At 53.5% G+C, this 25,487-nt stretch overlaps 2 protein-coding genes and 1 long non-coding RNA gene across 10 annotated transcripts in view; 2 read left to right on the top strand and 1 right to left on the bottom strand.

The window, feature by feature from the left end:
* The first annotated feature begins 139 nt into the window (after positions 1 to 139).
* PACC1 (proton activated chloride channel 1) lies at positions 140 to 6,504 on the top strand. Of its 4 annotated transcripts, none has more exons than XM_060178405.1 (7): positions 140 to 682; positions 1,836 to 2,055; positions 2,799 to 3,053; positions 3,201 to 3,352; positions 3,768 to 3,910; positions 4,330 to 4,474; positions 5,116 to 5,956. In XM_060178405.1, the coding sequence occupies exons 2-7, from the start codon at positions 2,004 to 2,006 to the stop codon at positions 5,398 to 5,400; spliced, it is 1,032 nt and encodes a 343-aa protein (XP_060034388.1). In that variant the 5' UTR covers positions 140 to 682; positions 1,836 to 2,003; the 3' UTR covers positions 5,401 to 5,956. The 4 variants fall into 4 exon arrangements, with proteins under 4 accessions (XP_060034388.1, XP_060034386.1, XP_060034385.1 ...); XM_060178404.1 differs by lacking the exons at positions 140 to 682; positions 1,836 to 2,055 and adding exons at positions 1,557 to 1,751; positions 5,974 to 6,504 and having other exon boundaries at positions 5,116 to 5,223; XM_060178403.1 differs by lacking the exons at positions 140 to 682; positions 1,836 to 2,055 and adding an exon at positions 1,546 to 1,751 and having other exon boundaries at positions 4,339 to 4,474.
* A 478-nt stretch (positions 6,505 to 6,982) lies between these two features.
* The window catches only part of PPP2R5A (protein phosphatase 2 regulatory subunit B'alpha), a 58,269-nt gene continuing 39,764 nt past the window's right edge, over positions 6,983 to 25,487 (bottom strand). The window contains exons 2-13 of one of the 4 annotated variants that reach the window (XM_060178399.1): positions 23,061 to 23,196; positions 20,122 to 20,223; positions 15,437 to 15,506; positions 12,801 to 12,931; positions 12,229 to 12,288; positions 11,745 to 11,853; positions 11,471 to 11,524; positions 9,437 to 9,487; positions 9,204 to 9,323; positions 8,991 to 9,118; positions 8,780 to 8,881; positions 6,983 to 7,954 (exon numbers count right to left, since the gene is read on the bottom strand). In XM_060178399.1, the coding sequence (XP_060034382.1) occupies positions 7,831 to 7,954; positions 8,780 to 8,881; positions 8,991 to 9,118; positions 9,204 to 9,323; positions 9,437 to 9,487; positions 11,471 to 11,524; positions 11,745 to 11,853; positions 12,229 to 12,288; positions 12,801 to 12,931; positions 15,437 to 15,506; positions 20,122 to 20,223; positions 23,061 to 23,196 (1,187 nt within the window). In that variant the 3' untranslated portion in view covers positions 6,983 to 7,830. Of the gene's footprint in view, positions 7,955 to 8,779; positions 8,882 to 8,990; positions 9,119 to 9,203; positions 9,324 to 9,436; positions 9,488 to 11,470; positions 11,525 to 11,744; positions 11,854 to 12,228; positions 12,289 to 12,800; positions 12,932 to 15,436; positions 15,530 to 18,448; positions 18,709 to 19,402; positions 19,526 to 20,121; positions 20,224 to 22,999; positions 23,197 to 25,487 lie in introns of those variants that run through there. The other 3 variants (XM_060178398.1, XM_060178401.1, XM_060178400.1) reach the window with 3 other exon arrangements.
* On the top strand, positions 9,051 to 12,304 carry LOC132534588 (uncharacterized). Of its 2 annotated transcripts, none has more exons than XR_009546288.1 (4): positions 9,051 to 9,174; positions 9,417 to 9,501; positions 11,501 to 11,580; positions 12,029 to 12,304. It is a non-coding gene; the product is annotated as an uncharacterized LOC132534588 (long non-coding RNA). The 2 variants fall into 2 exon arrangements; XR_009546289.1 differs by having other exon boundaries at positions 9,061 to 9,174; positions 9,328 to 9,501.

Raw genomic sequence — 25,487 nt, 5'->3', positions numbered from 1 at the left:
AAGATCATGGGACAGTCCCACCCAGTTCCCACCACCAGAGCTCCCTCCATTGGAAGCTTCCCTGTGCTTTATCCCTCTGGGAGCCTGGACCCAGATTCTCTATGGGGAGCAGCAGGTGGGAGTTCTGGCTTCTGTCATTGCTTCTCCGCTGGACATGGGTGTCGGCAGGTGGATCCACACCCCCAGCCTGTGTCTGTCTGTCCCTAGTGGGGCAGGGCTCTGGGGAGGGGAGGCTCCAGGGCACATGGTGAGGGCGTCTGCCCAGGGAGGTCAGGGTGGCGTCATGGCAGCCTCTGCAGCTTGGTGGCTGAGTCTTGGAGCCGGAGGGTTGAGGTCTCAGCTTGGCGTCTCTGGACGCAGCCAAAGTGAGGCGGGACAAGGTGGCACCGTGGGTTGACTGGGTTCTGTTTTCTTTTTGTTGAGCTGTTCCAGCTCTTTACAGATGTTTGACATCAGCCGTTCGTCAGACGCGTGGTGTAATTTCTTCTCCCGGCGACGGAGTCAGCGGTTACCTGGGTAGCTTGCTCTGCTGCAGCCCCATCTGTCGCCGCTGCTCCCGCTTTGCGTGCCTGGCGTCGCTGTCCAGCCGCCGTTTCTCACTGACTGGGTTGTGCCATAGCCGCTTTCCACAGACTAGACGTCCCATTCTCCCGTGGCTGGTTCCCTCTGTGTGGAGTGCGGGGTAGGTGGAGGCGAAGAGGGACATGAGTAACATCCCGGGCAGTGTGGCAGGGGCCGTGTGACGGGGCCATGTGACAGGGATTGTGTGACCAGGGCTGTGTGACAAGGACTGTGTGACCAAGGCCGTGTGACCAGGGCCGTGTGACAAGGGCTATATGACAAGGGCCGTGTGACCAGGGCTGTGTGACAAGGGCCGTGTGCCAAGGGCTGTATGACCAGGGCTGTGTGACAGGGATTGTGTGACCAGGGCTGTGTGACAAGGACTATATGACAAGGGCCGTGTGACCAGGGCTGTGTGACAAGGACTGTGTGACAGGGATTGTGTGACCAGGGCTGTGTGACAAGGGCTGTATCACAAGGACCATGTGACCAGGGCCATGTGACAAGGGCTGTGTGAAAAGGACTGTGTGACAGGGGCTATGACGGGCTATGACTAGGGTTGTGTGACCAGGGCTGTGTGAAAAGGACCATGTGACAGGGGCTGTGACGGGCTGTGACAAGGGTTGTGACCAGGGCTGTGTGACCAGGGCCATGTGACAAGGGCTGTCGCTAGGACCGTGTGATGGGCTGTGGGACAAGGGCCATGTGACAAGGGCCATGTGACAGGGACCATGTGACCAGGGCCGTGTGATAAGTGCTATGTGACCAGGGCCATGTGACAAGGGTTGTGTGACAAGGACTGTGTGATACTGTGTGACAAGGGCCGTGTGACCAGGACCGTGTGACAAGGCCCATGACAAGGGCTGGTAAAAGGGCCCTGTGACAAGGACTGTGTGACAAGAACCCTGTGACAAGGACCGTGTGACAAGGACCCTGTGACAAGGACTGTGTGACAAGGGTTGTGTGACAAGGGTTGTGTGACAAGGACCCTGTGATAAGGGCCATGATATAAGGGCTTTTTCTGAGGTGGGGAGCCAGTGTCTGTGGTGCAAAGCTGGGGCAGGGACACCGAGAGCGGATGCCCCTGGGGCTGAGAGTGCCCACGGGCAGAGGGAGGTGGGTGGCCTCCCTGGAGGAGGAGGGCAGCCTGGGGCATGTCCCCAGGGTAGGTGCTGTTGCTGGGAAGCCTGGTGAGTGATGGAGCAGGGCTGCAGCCGTCTCTCTTCTCTCCCTCCCTCTCCCTGTCTCTGTCTTTCAACCTCTGTCAACCAAAGAAAGGGGAAATGGCTGCTGGGAAGGACGGAGCCGTTCAGGCACGAGCGCCAGCGATGGCCCTGGTGGCAAAGGGTCAGTGAAACACAAAGTAAAGAAGAAAGTGCGCTCTCCACAGAAGAGCCCTTGCGGGAGTTCCCCGAGTACGGGAGGCAGGCGGCGTTGGCGTCATGGGCAGAGCAGTGACAGCCGCGCAGAAAGATGACCCACGCCGCCAGCCAGGTCCGAGCGGGGCTCGGCTGAGACCACCAGCAAAGAACTACAGCACGCGGAGACGCCAGGGGACCCCTGCCCACGCGAGTCCTGTCCCTCTGCGTGTGCAGATTCTCCCTCGCTCACTCTCTCTTCCCCTTTCTCTCTCCCTCTCTCTCTCTCCCTCACACCCACGCCGCCTCCACGGTGCTGGGGAGAGCCCAGGGCTGCGGGCCTGCACACCACCTCCACCAAGTAGCCCCCCACCCAGTTCTGCTGCTTCTGCTTCTCTGATCAGATCTGACTTATTACTGGACAGACAGAGACGGGCAGGGAGGGGTAACTAGGGAGAGAGACACCTGCAGCCCTGCTTCGCCGCTCAGGGAGCTTCCCCCGTGGGCTGGGACCCGGGGCTTTGTGTGTGGTGCTGCATGTGCGCTGCCAAGTACCCCCCTCCTTTTTGTTTTTTTGCCTCCAGGGTTGTCGCCGGGGCTCGGTGCCAGCACTAGGAATCCACTGCTCCTGGAGGCCATTTTTTCCATTTTATTGGACAGGACAGAGAAATGGAGAGAGAGAGAGAGAGAGAAAGACACCTGCAGCCCTGCTTTACTGCTTGTGAAGCCTCCCTGCTACAGGTGGGGAGCTGGGGGCTTGAACCCAGATCCTTGCGCTTAGTACTATGTGCGCTTAACTGGATGTGCCCCTGGGTCCCCGTTTTTCACTCTTCTGTGGAGAGGGCCCTGATCGTGGGTCCTGCCCGTCTGGCCTGGCAGGTGCGGGGCCCGTGACGGGGCCGCGGGTGACTGTGTCCTTCCCGGCGCCAGGCGGGGAGCCGGCGCCCAGCAGCCTGCGCGTGAGCAAGGCCTGCCTGCAGAACGTCTTCTCCGTGCTGCTCATCCTCATCTACTTGCTGCTCATGGCCGTGGCCGGCTTCCTGGTCTACCAGACCATCACCGACTTCCAAGAGAAGCTGCGGCACCCCGTCATGTCCGTGTCCTACAAGGAGGTGGACCGCTACGACGCCCCGGGTAAGGCGCCCCCTCGCGGCCAGTGTCACCCCCCCCCCCCCCCCCCCCGGAGCCCAGGGCCGAGGCGGGTCTGTGCTGCCCTCGGCACTCGGGGCACCTGCGTCCGGGCTGTGGCTTGGGGGTGACAGCAGCCCGTGGCCTCTGCAGGCATCGCCCTGTACCCCGGCCAGGCCCGGCTACTGAGCTGCCAGCACCACTACGAGGTCGTGCCCCCCCTGCGGGACCCTGCGCGCGTGGACACCGTGAACTGCACCACCCAAAGGATCAACTACACGGACCCCTTCTCCAATCAGACCCTGGTGAGAGCCCCTCCGCCCGGCCACGCGGTGGACTGTCACCGGCTGGGCCGCCTCCTGTGCACCCTGGGGCCTTGAAGCAGGAGGGCAGGGGTCCGTGCTGGACAGAGGTGTGGGGGGCCCGGGACTCCGGTTCCTGTGAGCTCTGGCTCCCACCCTCCCCGGGGCCCTGGCCTGTTGGGTGGAGGAGCAGCTGAGCGGCCCTGCTGGGGTGGGACGCGGGGACAGCACGGCTGCAGGGAGCCTCCACGTGGCCTCGGTGCAGGGTCAGCGTCCCCAGAGGACGGGGTGGTGAGAGACGCGGAGTGGGGTTCACACGGGCCGAGCCCCACGCGGAGGGGGGACGGGGGTCACGGCATCCCTCGGAGCACCTGCCGGCGGCAGAGCAGTCCCCCGCCCCGGGCGCCCTGTCCCGCAGAAGTCGGCCCTGATTGTGCGCGGCCCCCGGGAGGTGAAGAAGCGCGAGCTGGTCTTCCTGCAGTTCAGCCTGAGCGGGGGCGGCGAGGACTTCAGCGCCATCGACTACTTGCTCTTCTCCTCTTACCAGAGCTTCCTGCAGAGGTGAGCCCCGCCGACTGCTCCTGGGGGGTCAGGCCGGAGCGGTGGGGAGTGGGCTAGAGGTCCCGAGTCAAGAGGCTCAGAGCCCCTGCCCTGCACCCCGTCCCCCAGAAGCCCCTTCCCCGGGACCCCGGTGCCCTACAGTCGCCCGTGGCTGCGTCTGCACTGCTGGGGGACGGGTGGGGGGAGACGGCGTAATGGCTGCGCAGACGGCTCCTCTGGTCTGGAGCACCGAGCTCCCAGGTTCAGTCCCCAGTGCCGCTGTGAAATGAGAGGGAAAAGCAAACAGAACTGAGGGGACACTGGGGCGCTCCCCTTCACTGACAGCCCCCAACACCCCGTTCTCTGGGCCAGGGGCCCGCGGGGAGGTCTCGGGGCTCGCGTGGACGACGGGCTTGCGGTCACTCACACCCCCGCCCCAGCCCCGACAGGGGGCGCTTCATGCAGGCCTGCGAGAGCGCCTCGTCCAGCTGGAAGTTCTCGGGGGGCTTCCGCACCTGGGTCAAGATGTCGCTGGTGGAGACCAAGGAGGAGGACGGGCGACAGGCCATGGAGTTCCGGCAAGAGGTGGGCGGCCCTGCAGACACGGGGCCGGGTGCCAGCCCGTGGAGCTCCGTGGCTGCTGCGGCCTCGGCCGCCGTCCCTCTCCCCCCCGCCCCTCCATTTGTGCTCTCTGCTGGAAGTGACAGGCTCTGCCCAGGGACCCCTTGGGTCAGCGGTGAAGCCGCCGCCTCTGGGGCCAGGCTCCCTGCGTCTGGGCGCACCGCCCCCTGGTGGCAGGCCCTGGCCGCCTGCCTCGTGGAGCCCACGCTCGTTCTGGCTTCCTCTAGCAGGGAAGTCTGCAGGGGTTCTGTTTGAAAGTCTGCAGTGCTTTGCAGCCGGTGGCTGAGCTGCCCCAGAACCTGCTGGCGGCCGCCCCGAGACCAGACGTGCACGTGGACGTGTCCCCGACAGACAGGGTGGCCACCCTCGGTTCCTAAGATCGAGGGCTTTGAAATGTGGGCTTTTCCAGTGTTTGAGTCTTACATGGAATTCTGCAAGTGGCCTCATCACGGGTCCAGATTCCTGACCGTCGCCGCCTCCTGACTGTCTCCGGAAGCCAAGGCCGGCAGGGCAGGGGTGTGCCTGTCACCCCGAGCCGCGTGAGCCAGGTGCCCCAGCTTCCGTCACTCGGGGGCGCAGGCCCTGACCGCTCTCTCCCTGCCCAGACGAGCGTGGTGAACTACGTGGACCAGAGGCCGGTCGCTGAGAGGGGCACTCAGCTGTTCTTCGTGGTCTTTGAGTGGAAAGACCCGTTTATCCAGAAGGTCCAGGATGTGAGTACGGCCTGCAGCGTCCACATGGCTGACTCCCGCCCGGGAGGCCGCTGCCGTCCCCTTGCCACGTGCCAGCCGGCCTTGCGGGAAGCAGACGTGTCCCTCGGAGGTGGACGGCAGCCCGGGGGGACGGGTGGAGCGCCCCTGGGTCTCTCCAAACCCCACTGGTACAGCTGAGCAGGGGCGCAAGCAGGACCACCCAGGGCCTCAGCCACTGTCGGGCTCGTGGGGGTCCGTCCCCATAGACCTCGCACTGAGCGGCACCGGGCCCTCCCTGTCCACCGTGGGCAAGGGGTGAGTCCACAGCGGTCACTCAGTGCGGAAGCTTCCTGTATTGGGTGCCCCGGTGTGCCCCCACACCCACTGGAGACTGGGAGCAGCGGCTGGCAGCACCTCACAGGACACACTGTTGCCCGCGGTGACGGCCAGCTGCGCTGCGCCCCCTTGTGCATCTAGGCAGCAGGCTGATGCGCGGGGGGGGGGGGGGGGGGGGGCGTCTCCTCGAGCCTTTGGTGACTGGGGCCCCGGGGGGCGGTGGGTGTGGACCGGCTGGCTCGGGGGCGCTGGTCTCGCAGCACGGTCGCCTGTGGGTGAGGCCCGGCACAGGGAGACAGGGAGCACAGACACTGGGGTGCGGTCCGAGCCAGCCCAGGGCTTCCTCCCGCCCCCCTGGCAGCCTGAGGGTGGGGGTTCTCCTCAGTGCGGTCCAGGAGTCACAACCAGGTGAACTCAGCCCGCGTTTCTTTGCAGATCATCACCGCCAACCCTTGGAACACCATCGCTCTTCTCTGCGGGGCCTTCCTGGCCTTGTTCAAAGCCGCCGAGTTCGCCAAACTGAGCGTCAAGTGGATGATCAAGATCCGCAAGAGGCACCTGAAGAGAAGAGGGCAGGCGACCAACCACATAAGCTGAGGCGGCCTGCGGCCACCCTGCACCTCCTGAGCAGGCCGGAGGCCGTGTCTCGCCTATGTGACAGATGCGTCCACGTGGTTTGAGTATTAACAGACGTTTTGAAGTTGTTCAGTGACACGAGCGGGTTGTGGAGACCACCGGGAGAGAGTGCAGTGGGGTGGCCAGGTTTGTGGACGCCTCTCCCTGGAGTGCGGCTCGCCGTGACAGTGGGCGGGGGCAGGTGACACACCGACACAGAGGTGGGCCTGGGGAGCAGGACGTGCTGTTCCCGTGGGCTAGCAGCCGCTCTGGGCGGACCCTACGTGGCTGGTGCCTCCTCTGGGTGGGGGTGGTTTCTTTACCGGTAAATAAAGGTCAGGTTGGCACAGAGGTGTGAGCGAGCTGGCATCTGGCCCGTGGTCAGCACAGAGCCGACTCAGCTGCATCCTGGTGGGGCGGGGAGGGGGAACCACAGGCGCACCTGTGAGGGCCGCGTTCACGGTGGCACCTGGAGAGAATCCCAGGTACCTGCCCACTCCCGGAGCAGGTGCTGCAGGGCTCTCTAGCCATGTCTGACTTGTCAGTTTCCGCCTCCCCAACAACCTGTTTGCTTTTATCTGACTGATTTGGAGGTGTATCCCCCTGGGTCTGCGGCAACTGTTGGGTTGTGGGGAAGTGGTGGTACGTTTCATCCGCTAAAGGGTATCACGACTCTTCCCGCAAGCCAGTGCCGTTTTCAAGTAAGCTGAGCTTACTCTTTGAACGTGAAGCAGCAGCCCCAACACTGCACGAGAGCGAACACTTTATTCACTGCCACCAGGCTTTTCGCCGGGGCACAGTACCTTCATTGGCAGACTGAGCATTCACCTGGTGGCCACTTTTCCCTTTTATTAGCTAGGATGGGGAGACACCTGCTTCACTGCTCATGAAGCTTTTCCCCTCAAGTGGGGACAGGGGGCTTGAACCTGTGTCCTTGCGTGCCAGCGCCCAGCCTCTACATCCTTTTATCTTCTGTAAAACACGGTCCACCCTGCGGAGGAAGGCGTCTCCCGGATGCCTGGGCAGAGCGGCGGTTTTACTGCTGCCCACCCAACGCAGGCCCTGCGTCACACAGCCGCGGGTGGAGAGGCTGGAACGGTGCTCTGGCAACAGAAGCTCGTGAGGTAGCCGGCCTCTTGCCAGTCAGCTTCCTCAGGGCTGTGGAGGAGCTAGCATCTTCCTGCAGGCCTCGCCTCCAGTGGCCAGAGGGCGGACACAGGTGAGGACTGGGAAGGCCCTGCCTTCAGCCTGGGGGAGGTGTCCAGGGGACAAGGGAGAAGCCTGGTTTACTTTTCCCGGCTTTGATTTTGTGCTTTCAAAGGTCTGGAGGTTTACGGGTTGGTTTTTCTGCTCAGCCTCAAGTCTGTAAGACCAGAGATGGGCAGGTGTCTCTGTGAGGAGAGGCAACGGGGAAGTGTTCCTCGGTTGTAACTAAGGGCTGTGGCAATGTGAAAAGCACACGAAAAGGGGAAATACAGAGCAGAGAATTGTGTGTGCGGCACAATCCAGAGAATCCAAGTCACGACAGCTCACGCATCTTCAGCGGTGATGCGGACTCTGCCGTGACGCAGATACAGCACCGCGCTGGATGTCTAGTCCGTATATATTTCTCATTTACATCTGCCAGGGGAAACTGGCTGCTAATTACATTATCCTGCCGAGGGGTGAGAAGCGGCCTCAGCTGGCGTCCGCGTTGCCGAGCACAGCAAACGCGCTGTTCTGCCTCTCAAGAGCTTTCTGGAGCCTGAGCTCCTCCAGTCTCTTCCATAACTCCTCGCGTTCCAGTTGCTTTTTTTTCTCCCTGTAGATAGACAGTAAGCGTTTATTAGCCCACTACTGTAAAGGTTGGGGCAGAGAGGAGGGAGGCGGCCATGAAGCTCGCCCTGCGGACGGGAGCCAGTGCCCAGCCCGTGGTCTGACAGCCCACTACTTTCCTCTACCCTGATCAGGTCTGTGAGCACGCATGACGCAGGCTCACGCCCTCACTGCTGCAGAGGGGGCTCCGGGGCAGTGGTCTCTCTCTCCCCGCTGAAGTGAGGGAGCACAGCCTACTTCCCAGGGGCTGCAGAGCCATAGGACACCGGCCGGTGTCAGAATTGCTGGGTGCAGAATTTGTTTTCTTTCCCTTTTGTTGACCTTTATTGTCGTTGTTGGATAGGAGGGGAAGACAGGCAGCAAAAGACAGACAGCTGTGAAATGAACCCCTGCAGGTGGGGAGCTGGGGGCTTGAACCGGGATCCTTATGCCGGCTCCCTAGAACTTGCTTTTTTTATTCATTAATGGGAAAGAACCAGGATCAAACTCAACCTCTAGCTTGAGGGTTCAGCGCTTTATCCACTGTGCCATCTCCTGGACCACGGTAGTAACTTTCCTTCTAATATAAAAATAGTGCTGTAGGTGTAATACGTTTTCTTAAATGGTAATCACTGCCACCTTTGGGGCAATTCATGGAATTCTCAGATGGCTAGCTAGAGTTGGATCATCACGGTCCCTTTTCAAGAAAGAGCAAGGGCAACAAAAGGGAAAATAAATATTTTTAAAAAAGAAAAAGAGCGATGCTTATTTAAAGCACAGACAGGACCTGGCAGTGCAGGGTGAGCCCGGCCCCTGGGCATCGCGCCCTCACCTCTGTCGTTCGGCTTTGTAGGAGCTCGTGAGCTCGTCGAAAAGCTTGCTGTTCATCTCCATCAGCGTCTTCAGCACATTGTACACCAGGGCCACAATGGTCCTGAAACAGATGCACTCGTGAGCGCTAGCTGTCCCCCGCCTGTACACCCACTGGGGGTCTGGCAGAAAAGCAGAGACCATAATTAACATGTCGGTCCAGACAGACTTACTGATTCCAGTGTTCCTTAGAGATCTTGTACAAACTGCCAAACATGATGGGCAGAATTTTATCAATATTCTCCTCGATCAGACTCAGAATGTATTCATTATTCCAGAAGTACAATGCCCTCTCTGCGACCTGAAAGAGACGGGCAGTAGGAAGGGGAGTGTCCAGGCCGAGAGACGGTGGTCACGGTAAGGCGGCCTCATGGGGAGGGTCGTACCTGGAAGTGTGGACTGGACACACACTTGGAGACCTGCTTAAAGAGCGGCTCCTCGATCTTCTTGAACTGTGTCGGTTCAATGACATCTAAGATTTCTTCGATTTCTCCTAAAAACATCACCTAGGTTAAAAAAAAAAATTTAGGAACAAGTGACAGATTGGGATGAGCTCCCACCAGGGTGGTGGTCACTACTACTCGCTGCTCTGCTCACAGGACACCGGGCCCAAACCCACCTCCTTCTGACTGCATGTTTTCGGCCAGAACTTCAGCAATCCTCTGATCACCTGCAAGAAGAAAGGTTCAGATTCATTTTTTTAATATTATTTATTAATGAAAACGATAGGAGGAGAGAGGGAAAGAACCAGCCATCACACAGGTACATGTGCTGCCAGGGGTTGAACTTGGGACCTCATGCTTGAGAGTTCAGTGCCTTATCTATTGTGCCACCTACCTCCCCGATCACTTTTTAATTTTTTTTTAAAGATATTTATTCCCTTTTTGTTGGCGTTGTAGTTGATGTCGTTGTTGGATAGGACAGACAGAAATGGGGAGAGAAAGACAGGCACCTGCTTCACCGCTTGTGAAGTGACTCCCCTGTAGGTGGGGAGCCAGGGGCTCAAACCAAGATCCTTATGCTGGTCGCTGCGCTACTGCCCAACTCCCTAATTCATTATTTTTAAAAACTGTGAGGACTGGGCAGTAGTGCAGTGGGTTAAGTGTGCATGTGGCAAGGTCGTTGCTTCACAAGCCATAAAGCAGGTGTCTTTCTCTCCTGCCCTTCTCTCTGTCCTGTCCAACAAGGACAACAAAATGGGGGAAAATGGCCTCCAGGAGCAGTGGATTCGTAGTGCAGGCACCGAGCCCCAGCAGTAACCCTGGAGGCAAAAAAAAAAAAAAAAAAAAGAAGCTGCTTAATCTTGGAAAATTTTTTTTAATTATTGGATAGAGATAGCCAGGAATCAAGAGGGGAAGGAAGGATAGAGAAGAGAGACACCTCCAGCACTGCTTCTGCACTACAGGTGGGGACCAGGGACTCAAACCTGGGTCTACACATTGTAACATGTGCGCCACCACCCAGCCCCTATCTTGGGAAACTTTTTAAAAGCAGTGATATGCCACGGGAGGCTATGTCTAAAGCAGGAGAAAAGTTCTGAACTAGACAGCCCAGCAGAATAGAGGGAAGGGGTGGCACCTGGCCAAGTGTTCACATCATGGTGACCAAGGACCTCTATAAAAACAAAGTGCTGGGAGTCGGGCGGTAGCACAGCGGGTTAAGCACAGGTGGCGCAAAGCACAAGGATCCCGGTTCGAGCCCCGGCTCCCCACCTGCAGGGGAGTCGCTTCACAGGCGGTGAAGCAGGTCTGCAGGTGTCTGTCTTTCTCTCCCCCTCTCTGTCTTCCCCTCCTCTCTCCATTTCTCTCTGTCCTATCCAACAACGACGACATCAACAACAACAACAATAACTACAACAACAAGGGCAACAAAAGGGAATAAATAAATAAATATTAAAAAAAAAAAAAAGTGCTGGGAGTCAGGCGGTAGCGCAGCGACTGATGTAAGGATCCCGGTTTGAGTCCCCAGCTGCAGGGGAGTCGATTCACAAGCGGTGAAGCAGGTCTGTAGGTGTCTGTCTTTCTCTCCCTTCTCTGTCCTATCCAGCAACAAAAGGGAATAAATAAGTATTTTTTAAAAGTGCCTGTGTAACAGGTAAAGCCCGTTGTTTGTTGTCATTCTTTAACTATAGAAATATTCTACTCACCAGATGTGAGCAATTATTCCCCTAGTCATTCTCGAGTTATCAGTTAGGGTTAAGCTTTAATGTGTGATTTTGAGTATCGGACAGCAGGAGATTTCCCTTTCTTTTAGGGAGTCTGGAGTTATAAGGGTGATTCTTTTAGACTTAAGATGCCCAGAAAATACTCAAAACATTCTCTCACCAAGGTTACAGTGTATTCTAGACTGCCTTTCCTATTTCTCTCTCAAATGTAAATAGCAGAATTCAAAGACAGCCAGCCTTACTCCTGTAGGTGGGGGGGTGAAGCCGGGTCCTGTGCACTTAACCAGGTGAGCCACCAAAGGGAATGGTCTCAGTCCCTACCGTGTGACTTAAGGAAATGCTATTATTCCTACAAAGTCAAACTTCCAGGATATAGGGGAGTTCTTGAAGACGAGGGTGGGGAGACAGGCGGCAGGTGTCTGAGTCCCGGGCACTCCTCCTCAGCACTTCTACGGAAAGCCCACACCAAAAGCAAATGGACATTCTTACCGGTTCCGTCAGTGTGGTGTCTTTCTCCAGGAACTGCACGACACAGTACGCAAGCTGCAATGTCAGAGGACAGGCTGCTGTGAATAACACTGACTGCCCAGCATTTTCAGGTAATAAAAATCACCTCATTTCAACATGTTATATTATCTCAATGCAAAACATACACTCAAGTGTGAACATACTCCTTTGTAAATTTTGAAAGAAACGGGCACATACAGGCAGGATATGGGCAATTCCAACACAAAGCAGAGCGTTGCGTTGCTTTGAGGCTTACCTGGGCGTGGAACAGGGCCAGTCCCTTTGCAGTGTGCATAGGAATAAGAACCTTCGTTAGAAATTGCTTATGTTCTGCTTTCAGGGGCAGTGCAAAGCCATTGATAATACTGGAGGGAGAGAGAGCAGGGCAGGGTAAGCCGTCACTTCACTTGTCAGTCCTGCTGGTGCACATTTGAGGACCAGCGCTGCTCACAGCTGCTCAAGACAGATCGCTCCTGTCAGTCACGCAGTGCCCCAGCAGGCACGTGCGAGCTGCTTTACACCTCTCTCCCTCCCTCCCAGTTTCTCTTGGATTGATTGTCTCTGGGCAAGGAGTCCAAACTTCCAAGCTTCCCCCAGTGAACACTGCTGTACAGTCTGCAAGAACAGGAGCCTCAGATTCCCTCGAGCGCGCATGAAGGATGCCCCTTCTGTAACAGTCCGCCTTGCCGTCTACACTGTCAGGTGGAACATGCCCCAACCCAGTAAAAGAGAAGACCTACCTTCCTAAGATTTCAAGGAGTTCAGCAACACCATTGAAATGCTCTGTTTCATATATAAACCTGAATTTAAAACAAAGAGTTTGGTTTTGCTATTTCACAAGCAGTCTTTTAACTTCTTTTCCCCACTCAGACTACAGAATATTTTACTTAAAAATGAGTGATGCCCGCTCTGGCTGTGGAGCTGCGGCCCTGATGCTCAGATCTTAGTCAGTGTCAAGTCTGATGGAAGCACCTATCCAACAGGTTCACTTGGGACCGGCGATGGTGCACCTGGCGCCCAGCTACAGGTGTCTCTCCCTCTCTATCGAGAAGGGGGAAAACAGGTCAAAGTTGTCAAGGGGCTGCGTTCAAGTCCCTGATCCCCACCTGCAGGGGGATGCTTCACAAGCAGTGAAGAAGGTGTCTATCTCCCTCTCTAATAAAAATCAGAAAGTAGAAGTACTTATACCTATTGAGTAATTTGTTTTAAGAAAATAATGGCCTACTTGATAAATGCTAGCTCTGAGCGACAGCAGCTGGAACTGGCAAACAGGCAGGGGCAGGGTGCAGCGCGGGGCGACTGGCCAGCTCACCTGAGGAAGATGTTGTTGATCTGCTTCCTGATGAAGGCTCTGAGGCCGAGGAACTTGCCGTAGATGCGGTGCAGGACTGTCTTCAGGAAGTCACGCTCTCTGGGGTCTTCACTATCAAAAAGCTCCAGGAGCTTTAAAGAAAATCTGAGAAATTACTTTTAAAAAATAACCGAGCTGAAACTTCATTTAATTTTGACTAAGGCAATTCATGAAATCTTAAAGATTTGCATTATATTTAATTCTTACTACAAAAATGAAGCTAAGGCAAATTAGGCATGCTTTTCACACTCCTTACAATATACAAACATTCGAAAGGCCAGTGTTTTTTTGTTTTTGTTTTTGTTTTTTTGCCTTAGAACTCTGTCTTATTGACCTGCCAAACCCATGTCAGCAGAGAAGCAATTACAGAAGCCAGACCTTCCACCTCCTGCACCCCCATAATAATCCTGGGTCCATGCTCCTAGAGGGATAAAGAATAGGAAAGCTGGGGAGTCGGGCGGTAGTGCAGCGGGTTAACCACACATGGCGCAAAGCGCAAAGACCGGCGTAAGGATCCCGGTTCGAGCCCCAGGCTCCCCACCTGCAGGGGAGTCGCTTCACAGGCGGTGAAGCAGGTGTCTGTCTTCCCCTTCTCTCTCCATTCTATCCAACAATGACGACATCAACAACAACAACAAAAAAAAAAAAAAAACGGGGCAACAAAAAGGAAATAAATATTTTTTAAAAAATAGGAAAACTTTCAAAGAAGTGGACGGGATATGGAGTTCTGGTGATGGGAACTGTGTGGCATTATACCCCTTATACTGTGGTTCTGTCGTATTTCCATTTTATAAGTAAAACATAATTCATATTAAAGAATTACTTACAGACTGCAAATTAGTAAGCACATGTGTTTTTTCCAGTTTGCTAGAAATATTTACGTAAACCAAGCCTTTGTGTGATTCTATATGCCAATAATTCAAAAATGAATATATTCTGTTAGGATGAAGTATTGCTAACAGATCCATCCTGAAGCAAGGTGGGGCGGGCGGGGCACTCGTGGTGAAACACACATTACCAAGCGCAAGGCTCCGGATTTGAGCTGCCACTCCTCACCTGCAGTGAAGCAGATGTCTATCTCTCCTTCCCTCTCATTCTTTCTGTCCAATCAAAAAGAGAAACTGTCTTTGGTCCCATCTTTAATTTAGCAAGTGCCTAAAGAAGGTGAAACCGGGAGTCGGGCGGTAACGCAGCGGGTTAAGTGCAAAGCTCAAGGAGCAGCTTAAGGATCCCGGTTCGAGCCCCCGGCTCCCCACCTACAGGGGAGTCGCTTCACAGGCGGTGAAGCAGGTCTGCAGGTGTCTTTCTCTCCCCCTCTCTCCATTTCTCTCTGTCCTATCCAACAACGACATCAATAACAATAAAACAAGGGCAACAAAAGGGAATAAATATTTTTTTAAAAAAATGAATGTGAAACCAGTTCAAGCTGGCTAAATCAGTAACATCTTATATGTTTACAAAAGTCCACAGCAGCATGGAGCGATCTCTGCAGAGAGCAGTCAGAAGCTCACGTGTCCGCTTTACCCAGGTAAAGAGCAGCAGACAAGTGGCACAGTGGGTAGGACACCAGCCCTTGCAGGCATGAGAGTCTGTTTGCAGAACCGTTATGCTATCTATCCTCTGCCCTGTTTTTTTTAAGCCAGAGCATTTTTCAGCTCTGACTTATGGTACAGTAGGGACTGAACCTCAGACATGAAAATCTGTTGAGTTTCAGATGCTATCTCCTTGGCCCTGAGTGCTGTTTTATTTTCCCTTTTTGCCTCCCGGGTATCGCTAGGACTTGGTGCCGGCACTATGAATTCACTGCTCCTGGTGGCTTTTTTCCTTTTTTTTTTTTTCTTCTTTCATTTTATCTGATAGGACAGAGGGAGTAAGAGAGATACCTACAGACTCTTCTCAGATACTGTAAAGGGGCTTGCTTTCTAGTCTTTATAAAATAACTGAATTTAGTGGTCCGGGAGGTGGCGCAGTGGATAAAGCACTAGACTCTCAAGCATGAGGTCCCGAGTTCAATCCCCGGCAGCACATGGACCAGAGAGATGCCTGGTTCTTTCTCTCCCCTATCTTTCTCATCAATAAATAAAATCTTTCACAAAAAAAAAATAACTGAATTTAGATTTGGGTAATCTGACTTCATTACATGCTCTCTTTGATCACAAATTCTATTTTCAAGGTAACTTAATTTTTATGCTAGTTAGCAAAAACATTACATGTTGAGTCGGGCGGTGGCGCAGCGGGTTAAGCGCAGGTGGCGCAAAGCACAAGGACCAGCATAAGGATCCCGGTTCGAGCCCCGGCTCCCCACCTGCAGGGGAGTCGCTTCACAGGCGGTGAAGCAGGTCTGCAGGTGTCTGTCTTTCTCTCCCCATCTTCCCCTCTCTCCATTTCTGTCTGTCCTATCCAACAACAATGACATCAATAAAACAACTACAACAATAATACAGACAACAAAAGGGAATAAATATCTTTAAAAATCTTTAAAAAACATTACATGTTATTACATAGAGAGAAATCATTACGTTTTTGAAAAATTTAATCATGAGTTAATAAATCATGAGTATGGCTATAAAAATTATGACAAAAAAAGAGTTCCTTACCTGTTGTACAAACTTCTGATCAATGAAACGCTTTGCAATACTAGGCTGGAAATCAGGGCTCTCCAAGAATCTTAAGAAGAATTCATACACCAACTATGAGGAAAAGTCAAAGCAAAGCTAAGATGATGCCTACTAGATTCCGACTCTAATTTAGTACTCCTCATCTAAAGACATACCTCCCACAAACTTGGGGAGACTTCCGATCTCCTAAAAGTATGATGAGTTAGTAATAACTTCATTACTTGCAACATAAAGAGTTTCAAGAAGAGGGAAACAGAATCACCAACCAGAGCAAGACTGCAGGACAAACAGCGCCGGGGACGGGACGGGACCAGGAGCCTCAAGTACACAGGCTCAGTGCCTGACGCCTAGAGCTAAAGCTGAACCGCGCCCGCCCTGTCTGCTGACTTTCTCTATCACTTCCTCATTCAGATGCTACACACTTGCTTCTAGAGCCACTGCTCGGGCTTGGTCCAGCACTGCAAAGCCACGGCTCCCAGCAGGCATCTTTCCTTTTGCATTTTATTTGACAGGACACAGAGAAACTGAGAGCGGAGGGGAGAGAGACAGCTGCAAACCTGCTTCCCCACTTGTGAAGCGTCCCCACTACAGGTGGGGCGCGGGGGCTCTACCCCAGTTCCTCGCAGAGTACTCTGCGCAGACAACATCTAGGGAGAGGAAAAGGCCCAGTCAACAGTCAGCACAGTTAGTTCCGCAGGCCTCGGCCCCATCAAGGATCGCAGACAACAGGCTTCCTCTGAGCGCGACAGCACGTTTCGGTCACAGCGTTTGGGGGAAGTGCCGAGTTTGTGGCGTGTCTGCCTGACGCTGCTACCTAGGGTGACAGCGATGAGGTGTAAGTCCCCAGTGGCCCCTAACCGGAGCTGAGAGGGAGTCCCAGGCACCACTGCGCCTCTTGCCCTGTGCCCGCCTTTGAGTCCAGAGCTGGGCTGCTGTGAGGGTAAGATGCGGTAAGAAACAGTCAGCTGGCCCGGGTACCCTGAGCATTAGGGACGCTGATTCTTCACTGTAAGCTCCTGGGTTGGACCTGTGTGTGTGCGAGGTAAGTGACTGCAGACACACTGCGCTCAATCTCCAGGGCTTCCCTCCGGCTGCTGCCTGAATGGGACGGAGCCCTGCGGGGGAGCGCCTGGGAGCCGAGCCCCCTCCATCCTCCCATCTGGCTGTTTCCAGGAAGCATCCTTTGTATAAACTGGTTAATAGTAAGTGCTGGCGTTCTATAAACTGGTAATAGTAAGCTGTTCTGCTGACCTACGCTCAGGGATCCCAACAGCCCTTTTCTAATTTGTTTAATGATCTTTATTTGACAGAGAAGAAAGGTAGTGATGACAGAGAGGAGAGACCTGCAGCCCTACATCACCACTTGTGAAGTTTTCCCCTGCAGGTGAGGACTGGGGGACTGAACCTGGGTCCTTGTGCGCTGTAACGTGCGCTCAGCCAGGAGCGCCACCGCCCGGCCCCCAACAGCCCTTCCCTTTTCTAGTTATCTCCTGAGGGAGAGTCCAAGTCACGGGACCTAAGTCTTCTGTCCCCGCCACCTTACGTGTCTGCTCACGCTGCACGGAGCTGAAGGCAACTCTGCCTGCCTGACCCGAAGCACCGGCGCTGAAAGCAGACTGCCCACAGCAAAAGGCTCTCCAGCCCCCTGGTCATTCCATTCATCTAAAGCCCCCGGGCCTGGCTCCTGTCTCATCTGAGTTGACCTGGGTCTCTCTTCCACTTCACTAATACTCACTGCAGAGGCTACAAGTCTGCGGCTTCATACCCATCAATTTCATGTGTGTCTTGAGAGAAAATCCACTTTCAATTATATATACTTTAAAACGGACTCCTTCTAAAAAGTTTGAGCAAATTAAAGCAAAAAATTAGAGGGGCAAGAGACATAGCATAATGGTTAATGCAAACAGACTCTCGTGCCTAGACTCTCAAGTGCCAAGTTCAACCCCCTGGACCATCATCAGACAGGGCTGGGGGGGACTCTGGTAAACAGCCAGCACACACTTCAGATCCCAGCAGGACTAACAGAAAACACATTGCTTACTAGATGAATCTGCACTGTTAACTTTTGTGGGCATATAAAAAATATCTTAGTGGAAAAACCATTTTTAGAAATTCAAACACTGAGACCTCTTCTGATTAGTCAACAGCATTGGATTAAGAACAGAAAATTTCATGCCTTTAAAATCCTTTCCAGGGATTCGGACAGTAGCGCAGCGGGTTAAGTGCACGTGGTGCAAAGCACAAGGACCGGCGTAAGGATCCCGGTTCGAGCCCCCGGCTCCCCACCTGCAGAGGAGTCGCTTCACAGGCGGTGAAGCAGGTCTGCAGGTGTCTGTCTTTCTCTCCCCCTCTCTGTCTTCCCTCCTCTCTCCATTTCTCTCTGTCCTATCTAACAACAAAGATATCAATAACAACAATAAAACAAGGGCAACAAAAAGGGAAAATAAATATTAAAACAACAACCACAAAAAACCTTTCCAGGGGGGTCGGGCAGTAAGTCGCACAGCAGGTCAAGCAGACATGGTGCAAAAGCACAAGGACCCAACATAAGGATCCCGGTTCGAGCCCCCGGCTCCCCACCTGCAGGGGAGTCACTTCATAAGCAGTGAAGCAGGTCTGCAGGTGTCTGTCTTTCTCTCCCCCGTCTTCCCCTCCTCTCTCCATTTCTCTGTCCTATCCAACAACAATGACAGCAGTAACAACAATAACCACAACAACGATAAAACAAGGGCAACAAAAGGGAAAAAAGCCTCCAGGAGCAGTGGATTTGTGGTGCAGGCACGGAGCCCCAGCAATAACCCTGGAGGCAAAAAAAAAAAAAAACAAACCAAAACACCTTTCCATTATTAAAAATAGTATCACTAATTTTATACCGACTATGGCATGAAATTTCAAATGAACGTATGCGTGGTGCTCCTGAAAACAGGAGACCACTCCAGACTCTGAAACTCGGTAAGCTCTAATGTGCTGAGTTTCCCAGCTTCCACTAACCCAGGGTCCTCGTGTGTGTTTGAAAGTGTGGGTGGCACAGTCGGTAAGGCAATGAAGAGGCAGACTACAGGCAGAACGGATTTCATGGAGTGGCCACGTCGGGCTAGGCGGCAGCACACCAGCTCAGCGCGCAGCACCGTGCGTGTGCCAGCACCCAGGCTCGAGCCACCGCTCCACACCGGCAGGGGACCCTGGACGACCAGTGGGGCAGTGAGGCAGGTCTGCGGGTGTCGGTCTGTCTGTCTCCCTTCTCTCAACTTCTAAGGGAAACGATGTCTACACCTGCTTTGCCGCACGCACGCCCAGGTTGGAACCAGGGTTCTCTGGCGCTGTGGTGTCTGTGCCTCTCTGCCCGTCTCTGGAGTGTCGGCCAGAGCCAGTGCCCTGCAGCAGAGGCTGGTTCAGCATCGCTCTGGCTGCTCACATGCTGGCTTTGCTGCGGTCGGCATTTCTTATGTTCTCCTGGTAATGGCCGCGTTTTAAAAAATACTATTTGACAGGCCAGAGAGAACGGGGATGGAGGACAGACACACCTGCAGCCCTGATCACTCATGCAGCTTCCCTGCAGGTGGGAACCAGGGGCTTGAACCCTGGTCCTTGCACATGGTCACATGTGCACCATCCCTGCCCCTACTTTCTCTTGAACTGCCCCCAACTTTCACTCTCCCATTTCCTTTCTCCTTTCCCATCACCGGCTGTAAGGCAGACTGGCGGCGAGGCTGTCTTCCCGCTTCAGGAGCGGACAGGCAGCAAGTCGGTGTGGCCACAGGCTGCAGCCTCAGGAAAGTCTGTCTGAGTCAAGTGGAAGGGGGATGTGTCTAACGCCAGTGGGAAGGACAGTCAGCAACTTTCTCCCTAGCCCCCGGGAGGCAGGCAGAGAGGCCGCTTTATGTAACAGTGGGCTTTCGGGTCACAAAAGGATGAACTTTTAAGACTGAAAAATACAGCGGTTACCCAGGAGGCGAGGGGTGAGGAATGAGGAGGGTGTGAACCACAGTCTAGGTGGTGCTGACACTGGGGCTCTGGGGCAGGCATGACCGGAGGTGCTGAGACGACTCCCCAAATTTCAGTGTTACAGAAGCAACGGGCCATCAATACAATTTAAGTCTCTAAAAGTAAAATGGTTTAAGCAGTAAATGTGAAATGTATAATCACAGTTACAAAGGTAAAAAAGCACCGGGGGGATTTAGTTAAGGGGATATTAAGTCAGATATTTCTGTGGCCTGGGAGGCGGCACAGTGGGTAGAGTGGCTGCCCTGCAGTGTCGGTGCCCAGCGCGGTCCTGGCATTCACGTGCTCGAGTGGCGCTCAACCCACCCCCAGCAGGGTCATCACTGGTGTTTACAGGGAGCCACATTCCTGGTAGCCAAGGCCCCACATTCTTTCTTTTTGATAGAGGGGAGAGAGCAGGGGAGAGAGGAGGAGAGACACCTGCAGCCCTGCCCTGGCACCTGGGGAGGAACATCCTCCCTGCAGGAAGGACCGGGGCTCTGGGCTCAGTAGGTGAGCCACACCTAGCCCCTGGCTCTTTTCTCCCTCCTTACTCATGGTCACACACACACACACACACTTTTGAAAAAGTTGAAATATTTGCATAAACACTGGTCTCCAGGAGGGAGCCATGGTTTCAGCAGTCTCAGAAGCACAATGTTATCAGTCATAACGTCCCATACTTGTATGTGAGGCCAGGAGGCCTCAAGTGTGGGCTCATCCTCTTCTGGATCAAAATCTGGATTCTCGCTTGGAGGGAGAGTACGGAAGATGTTAGCACTAATCTGGAAGAAAAGTAAACCCAGATGTAAGTTCTTGGTATGACTAGATTCAGCACTGCATGATAAACACGACATTATCGGAGAGAAAAGGTTTCAAGGCGACTGTAAGCTCAGGCCACAGCCTATTACCTGGATCCATGAAGCAGGACTTCCAAACCACCGAAGATCACAGGCTGTCTCTGGATCCCTCTCTTTACAAATCATTCTTCCCAATTTTTATTTAAAGGAAAAAATGAAGTTGGGAGACAGCAGGAAGCTCCTCTTTTTAATGTCTGCTTTTACCTGTTCACAGCCCTCACCCAACAGTCTGTTTTCCTGCCTCCAGGGTCACCGCTGGGGCTCAGTGGCAGCACTGCGAATCCACAGCTTCTGCGGCCTTCCTTTTCCCACTGTTGCTGCTGCTGTTGTCGGATAGGACAGAGAGAAATGGAGAGAGGAGGGGGAGACAGAGAGGGGGAGAGAAAGACAGACACCTGCAGACCTGCTTCACCGCCTGGGAAGCGACTCCCCTGCAGGTGGGGAGCCGGGGCTGGAACCTGGATCCTTACGCCGGTCCTTGTGCTTTGCGCCACGTGCGCTTAACCTGCGGCACTACCGCCCGACTCCCTCATTGGTGTATTCTAACCCATTCACACCGTGTCTAAGAAACAAGGTAGGATGTCTGTCTTGAATTCCTACAAATCACACGATAACTTCATTTACTCTCCGTAAAGAACCACCACCTTGTTAATCTCTCTGAGATCAGTACACGTGAGATTCTGCAGTTTAGATTAAATGAAATGACAGACTAGGTCTCCGGTACAAGGGCAAGCTTCGTACCTTTTCCTCTACCGGCTCACAAAAGCTCTGAGGACTAACGAAGAGCTGGCAGACCAGGCAGGTGGCGTAATGTTTAGGGCCACACTCTGAGGGGTGGTTCGCTTGAGATCAACTATGTGAGGCCAGAGGGAGAAGGGTTGTTTGGTCAGACAAGCTCATTGCCAGCTATTCTTATGAAGTGGCTTCCACGGTGAGTCAAATGCTTGCTAGCAGTCAGTGACTGTCACCACACAGCTAGATAGTAGTAACAACTTAGCGTCTGCTTTGTTGGGGCTCAGTGCCAAGTGGATGGCTATTTGCTTCAAAAAGATCAGCAGGAAGCCACAGTACTTAAAACCCTGAAGTCACATGTACTATTGCTGGGAATAAACAAAAATGTTAATTTTGTAGGCACCAGTAGAATCACATATATCAAGAAGTCTTAATGGACTAAGGAGGAGAGTTGGCTTCACTCTCATATAGAATTTCCAAGAAGTTTTATTTTGTTTTTCAGAAGACAAAACATATATACTTACCTGTTCAGTCTAAGAAATTAAACTCTATAACTAGTATACAGAACATAACAGACTAGTATGACTCAAGAAACTGAGTAGTTTTAAGTCTGTCAACTCTACAAAGATAATTATCTTCCTGAGGATGAAAGATTCCTGACTCCAACCACCTGAAACCAGCAGAATACCGTTTCCTCCTATTTAATAATACAAAACAAGAAGTCTATTGACATGCAGTGTTTCTATTTTTTAAATATTTATATATTCTCTTTTATTGCACTTGTTTTATTATTGTAGTTACTATTGTTGTCACTGATGTCGTTGTTGTTGGATAGGACAGAGAGAAATGGAGAGAGGAGGGGAGGACAGAGAGGGAGAGAGAGACAGACACCTGCAGACCTGCTTCACCGCCTGTGAAGCGACTCCCCTGCAGGTGAGGAGCCGAGGTTCGAACCGGGATCCTCATGCCGGTCCTTGTGCTTTGCGCCACCTGCGCTTAACCCGCTGCGCTACCGCCCGGCTCCCTCCTCTATTCTTTTTTAAACAGAGAAGCAAGGGCTTAACTTTTAAAAAGAAATTATTTTCCCTTTTGTTGCCCTTGTTGTTTTTATTGTTGTTGTAGTTATTACTGTTGTTAGATAAGACAGAGAAATGGAGAGAGGAAGGGAAGACAGAGAGGGGGAGAGAAAGACAGACACCTGCAGACCTGCTTCACCGCCTGTGAAACGAGTCCCCTGCAGGTGGGGAGCCGGGGGCTCGAACCGGGATCCTTATGCCGGTCCTTGCGCTTCGTGCCACCTGCACTTAACCCGTAGTGCTACTGCCTGACTCCCTATAATTTACTTTTTTTAAAAAAAAATATTTTACTTAACGAATGGGAGATACAGAGAGAAAGAGAGCCAGGAAGACCAGAGCGCTGCTCAGCACTGGCTTATAGTGGTGCTAGGGAATTGAACCTGGGACCTTGGAGCCTCAGGCATCTAAGTCTTTTGCGCTCAACCACTATGCTGTCTCCTAGCCCACTATAACTTACTCTTACACCAGATACTTCAAACATTTATACTAGCTAGCTTACTTTGAGTCTGTGTTAAATGCGAGTGTCACAGAAACTACAGACATTAAAATGTTCCAGATGAGACTGCTTTCAGGACTGGCCCCAACCCTGCTGAGAACTCAAATGTGGAGTCTCACAGATTTTCATCGGCCTCATCTCCCGAGCTCCTTCCACAAAAGACGTGCTGTCTGTCCACCCGTGCAACCTTACATCTGCTGCCTCTTCAGCTCTAGATCTGCACCGGTTGCTGTGGCCGGTGGGCTTGTCAATCTTGCAAGGCCTGAGCCTTCCACAAGGACTCCCGGGAAAGCATTCCTCTGGGCGCGTCCCAGTCGGCCTCACTGATCCCGTCACACCTCAGGTCTTAATTGAACTCACTGACACACAGCCGAGGAACCCCGGTCTGGAGGCTTACCATTTTTACTATGTCAGAATACGCGGACTCAACAATCACACCGCGGTTAGTGGAAACATACTCAACCAGTTCGCTCAGGGTCGCTCTCTTGATCTCTTTGCTCTTCAGGTCAGAGACAGAGTCCATGAAATCAAACAGCACACAGCACTGCTGCAACTTCTGGCAGAACAGCTGCTGCTGCTCACTGGAAGTGGCGTCTGCGGGAGGAAGATGGAACGACGACTTAGAGCCCGCCTGCTCAGAAGTCACCGTCACGACTTCTGCGGAAGCGGAAGCGAGGAAGCCAGCGAGCGAGCACCGACGTGGCTCCACCAGCCAATAAGCAGCAGAGCTGTGGCAGGCGACTGAAGCTGTCCTCGGCCACCTGGAGTCTGCCCTCGGCAGGCCACTGGCATCTCAGCCAGGGCGGCGCCAGAGCACCGGCTCATCACAGCGCCCGTGCCTGACCCCTCAACTGCGACCAGCCTGGTTTACGCTCCAGCCTCCCTCCAAAGCTGGAATGAGAAAGACTCTGCTCTGAGGTCTTCCCACAAGCCTCTCCAAACTGCAAACGAGGTTCCCACAACTCCGGACCACAAGACTCCCCTTTCCTGCTAACAGGCTCCCTGCATCTGGGGACACCGCACTCCCTGCAGCCACCCCGTGAAGCGTTCACCACCCCTGCACCCCCTTTGTCACCTCTCAGCATTTGCGCTGGTCCTCCTAGAAGTTCTTAGTGACAGAGACGCTCCCTTCCCTTTTACCCAAATCTGATGTGCTTTTTAAAAAATTATTATCTTTATTTATTGGATGGAGACAGCCAGAAATCAAGAGGATGGGAGAGACTGAGGGAGAAAGACAGACACCTGCAGCCCCGCTTCACCACTCACAAAGCCTTCCCCTGCAGGTGGGGACCAGGGGCTTGAACCCGGGTCCTTGTGCACTGTCACATGTGCGCTCAAGCAGGTGCGCCACGAGCCGGCCCCATGAGGTGCTGGCTTCTAACGCTGCCTGGCAGCCAGTCGCACTTCCCTTCCCCAGCGCAGCCGGGCTGTGAGGCCCCAGGACAGGCAGCTCTACAGCACGGTGCCTGGTACAAGCAGAGCCGCTTAGTACTAAGAAGGGACCCGTTATCTTGACTCCTTTTGTCTCCAACACTCAGAAACAGAACAAGACTGCAGTTTTGAACCCTCAAATCTATCATTTCTTTCCTTAAGATTTTATTTATTCGTGAGAAAGGCAGGAGGAAAGAACCAGACATCACTCTGGTACATGTGCTGCTGGGCATTAAACTCGAGACCTCATGCTTGAGAGTCCAGTGCTTTACCCCGTGCCACCTCCCAGACCGCAAGATATTTCTAGCACTGTTACCAAGCTGATAATATATGAGAATATTCCCCCAGTTCACGACCAGTGCCTGTTGATACAGCGATACAAGCAGGAGTCTTCAGGATGGTTCCTTCTTCCACTCCCTGGGAGCGAGGAGCGAGTGTGTGGCCGGCGGCGGTCTGGACCCTTCACCGGCCGCCAGGACTCACGGGCAAGGACCCGCCACTGAGCAGACAGAATGCGAAGGCTTAACAGATACACACGCGGGAAAACAAAAAGGCTTTCAATCAAACAAGGAGTTCAAAGTGGGTGCCAGACAGCACAAGTGGCTCAAACAGTGGACTGTTACGAGTGCGTGCCTAAAAGCTGGTTAACAATGGCCGCCTGCCAACGCCTTCGCTGAAGGCAGGTCCAATGAAACGGTAACCGTGAAGGTAAGTGCGGGTATCTGAAGTGAACACGGAGGGTGTTTCTCTTTCATACCAGCCGTTAGTCACCTTAGATGGCACGTAAGGAGGTACAAGTAATCTTCAGAACAGTGGATTCGGGAAGAGTTGTGCGTAAATTGTGCATGTGAAAGAAGAGCGTGAGGACTGGTAGAGTGCACACACTCTGGCGTTAAGGACCCGTGTTCAAACCCCTGGTCTCCACCTGTGGGGGAAACTTCAAAAGCTGTGCAGCTGTGCTGCAGATGTTTCTTTCATTATTTCCCCATTCCCTCTCAATATCTCTGTTTCTATCCAAAATAAATAAGGGGCCAGGTGGTGGCGCACCTGGTTGAACACACATGTCACCGTGTGCAAGGACCCAGGTTCAAGCCCCTGGTCCCCACCTGCAGGGGAAAAGCTTTGCAAATGGTAAAGTACAGCTGCAGGTGTCTCTCTCTACCCCTATTTCCCTCTACCCTCTTGATTTCTGTCTCTATCCAATTATCCAAAGATAATAAAAAATTTTAAATATTTTTAAAAAGAAAAAAGGGACAGGGGTAGACAGTTTAGAGGCTATGCACACAGACTGTGATGCCTGAGGCTCCAAAGTCCCAGGGTTCAGTCCCCTGCACCACCATAAGCCAGTGCTGATCAGCGCTCTGGTTAAAAACATGCCACTTTCCCTGGCGCCAGCCTCTTATACTGTCTCAGGGCAGAAGCTGGTGGGCTCCAGAGCTTCCCCACTCAGGAGC

The sequence above is a fragment of the Erinaceus europaeus genome, chromosome 19 (genome assembly GCF_950295315.1).
Source record: "Erinaceus europaeus chromosome 19, mEriEur2.1, whole genome shotgun sequence".
In the NCBI taxonomy this organism is placed as follows: domain Eukaryota; kingdom Metazoa; phylum Chordata; class Mammalia; order Eulipotyphla; family Erinaceidae; genus Erinaceus; species Erinaceus europaeus.
Note: the sequence above shows the minus strand (reverse complement) of the source record. Positions and strands in the feature narration are given on the sequence as shown.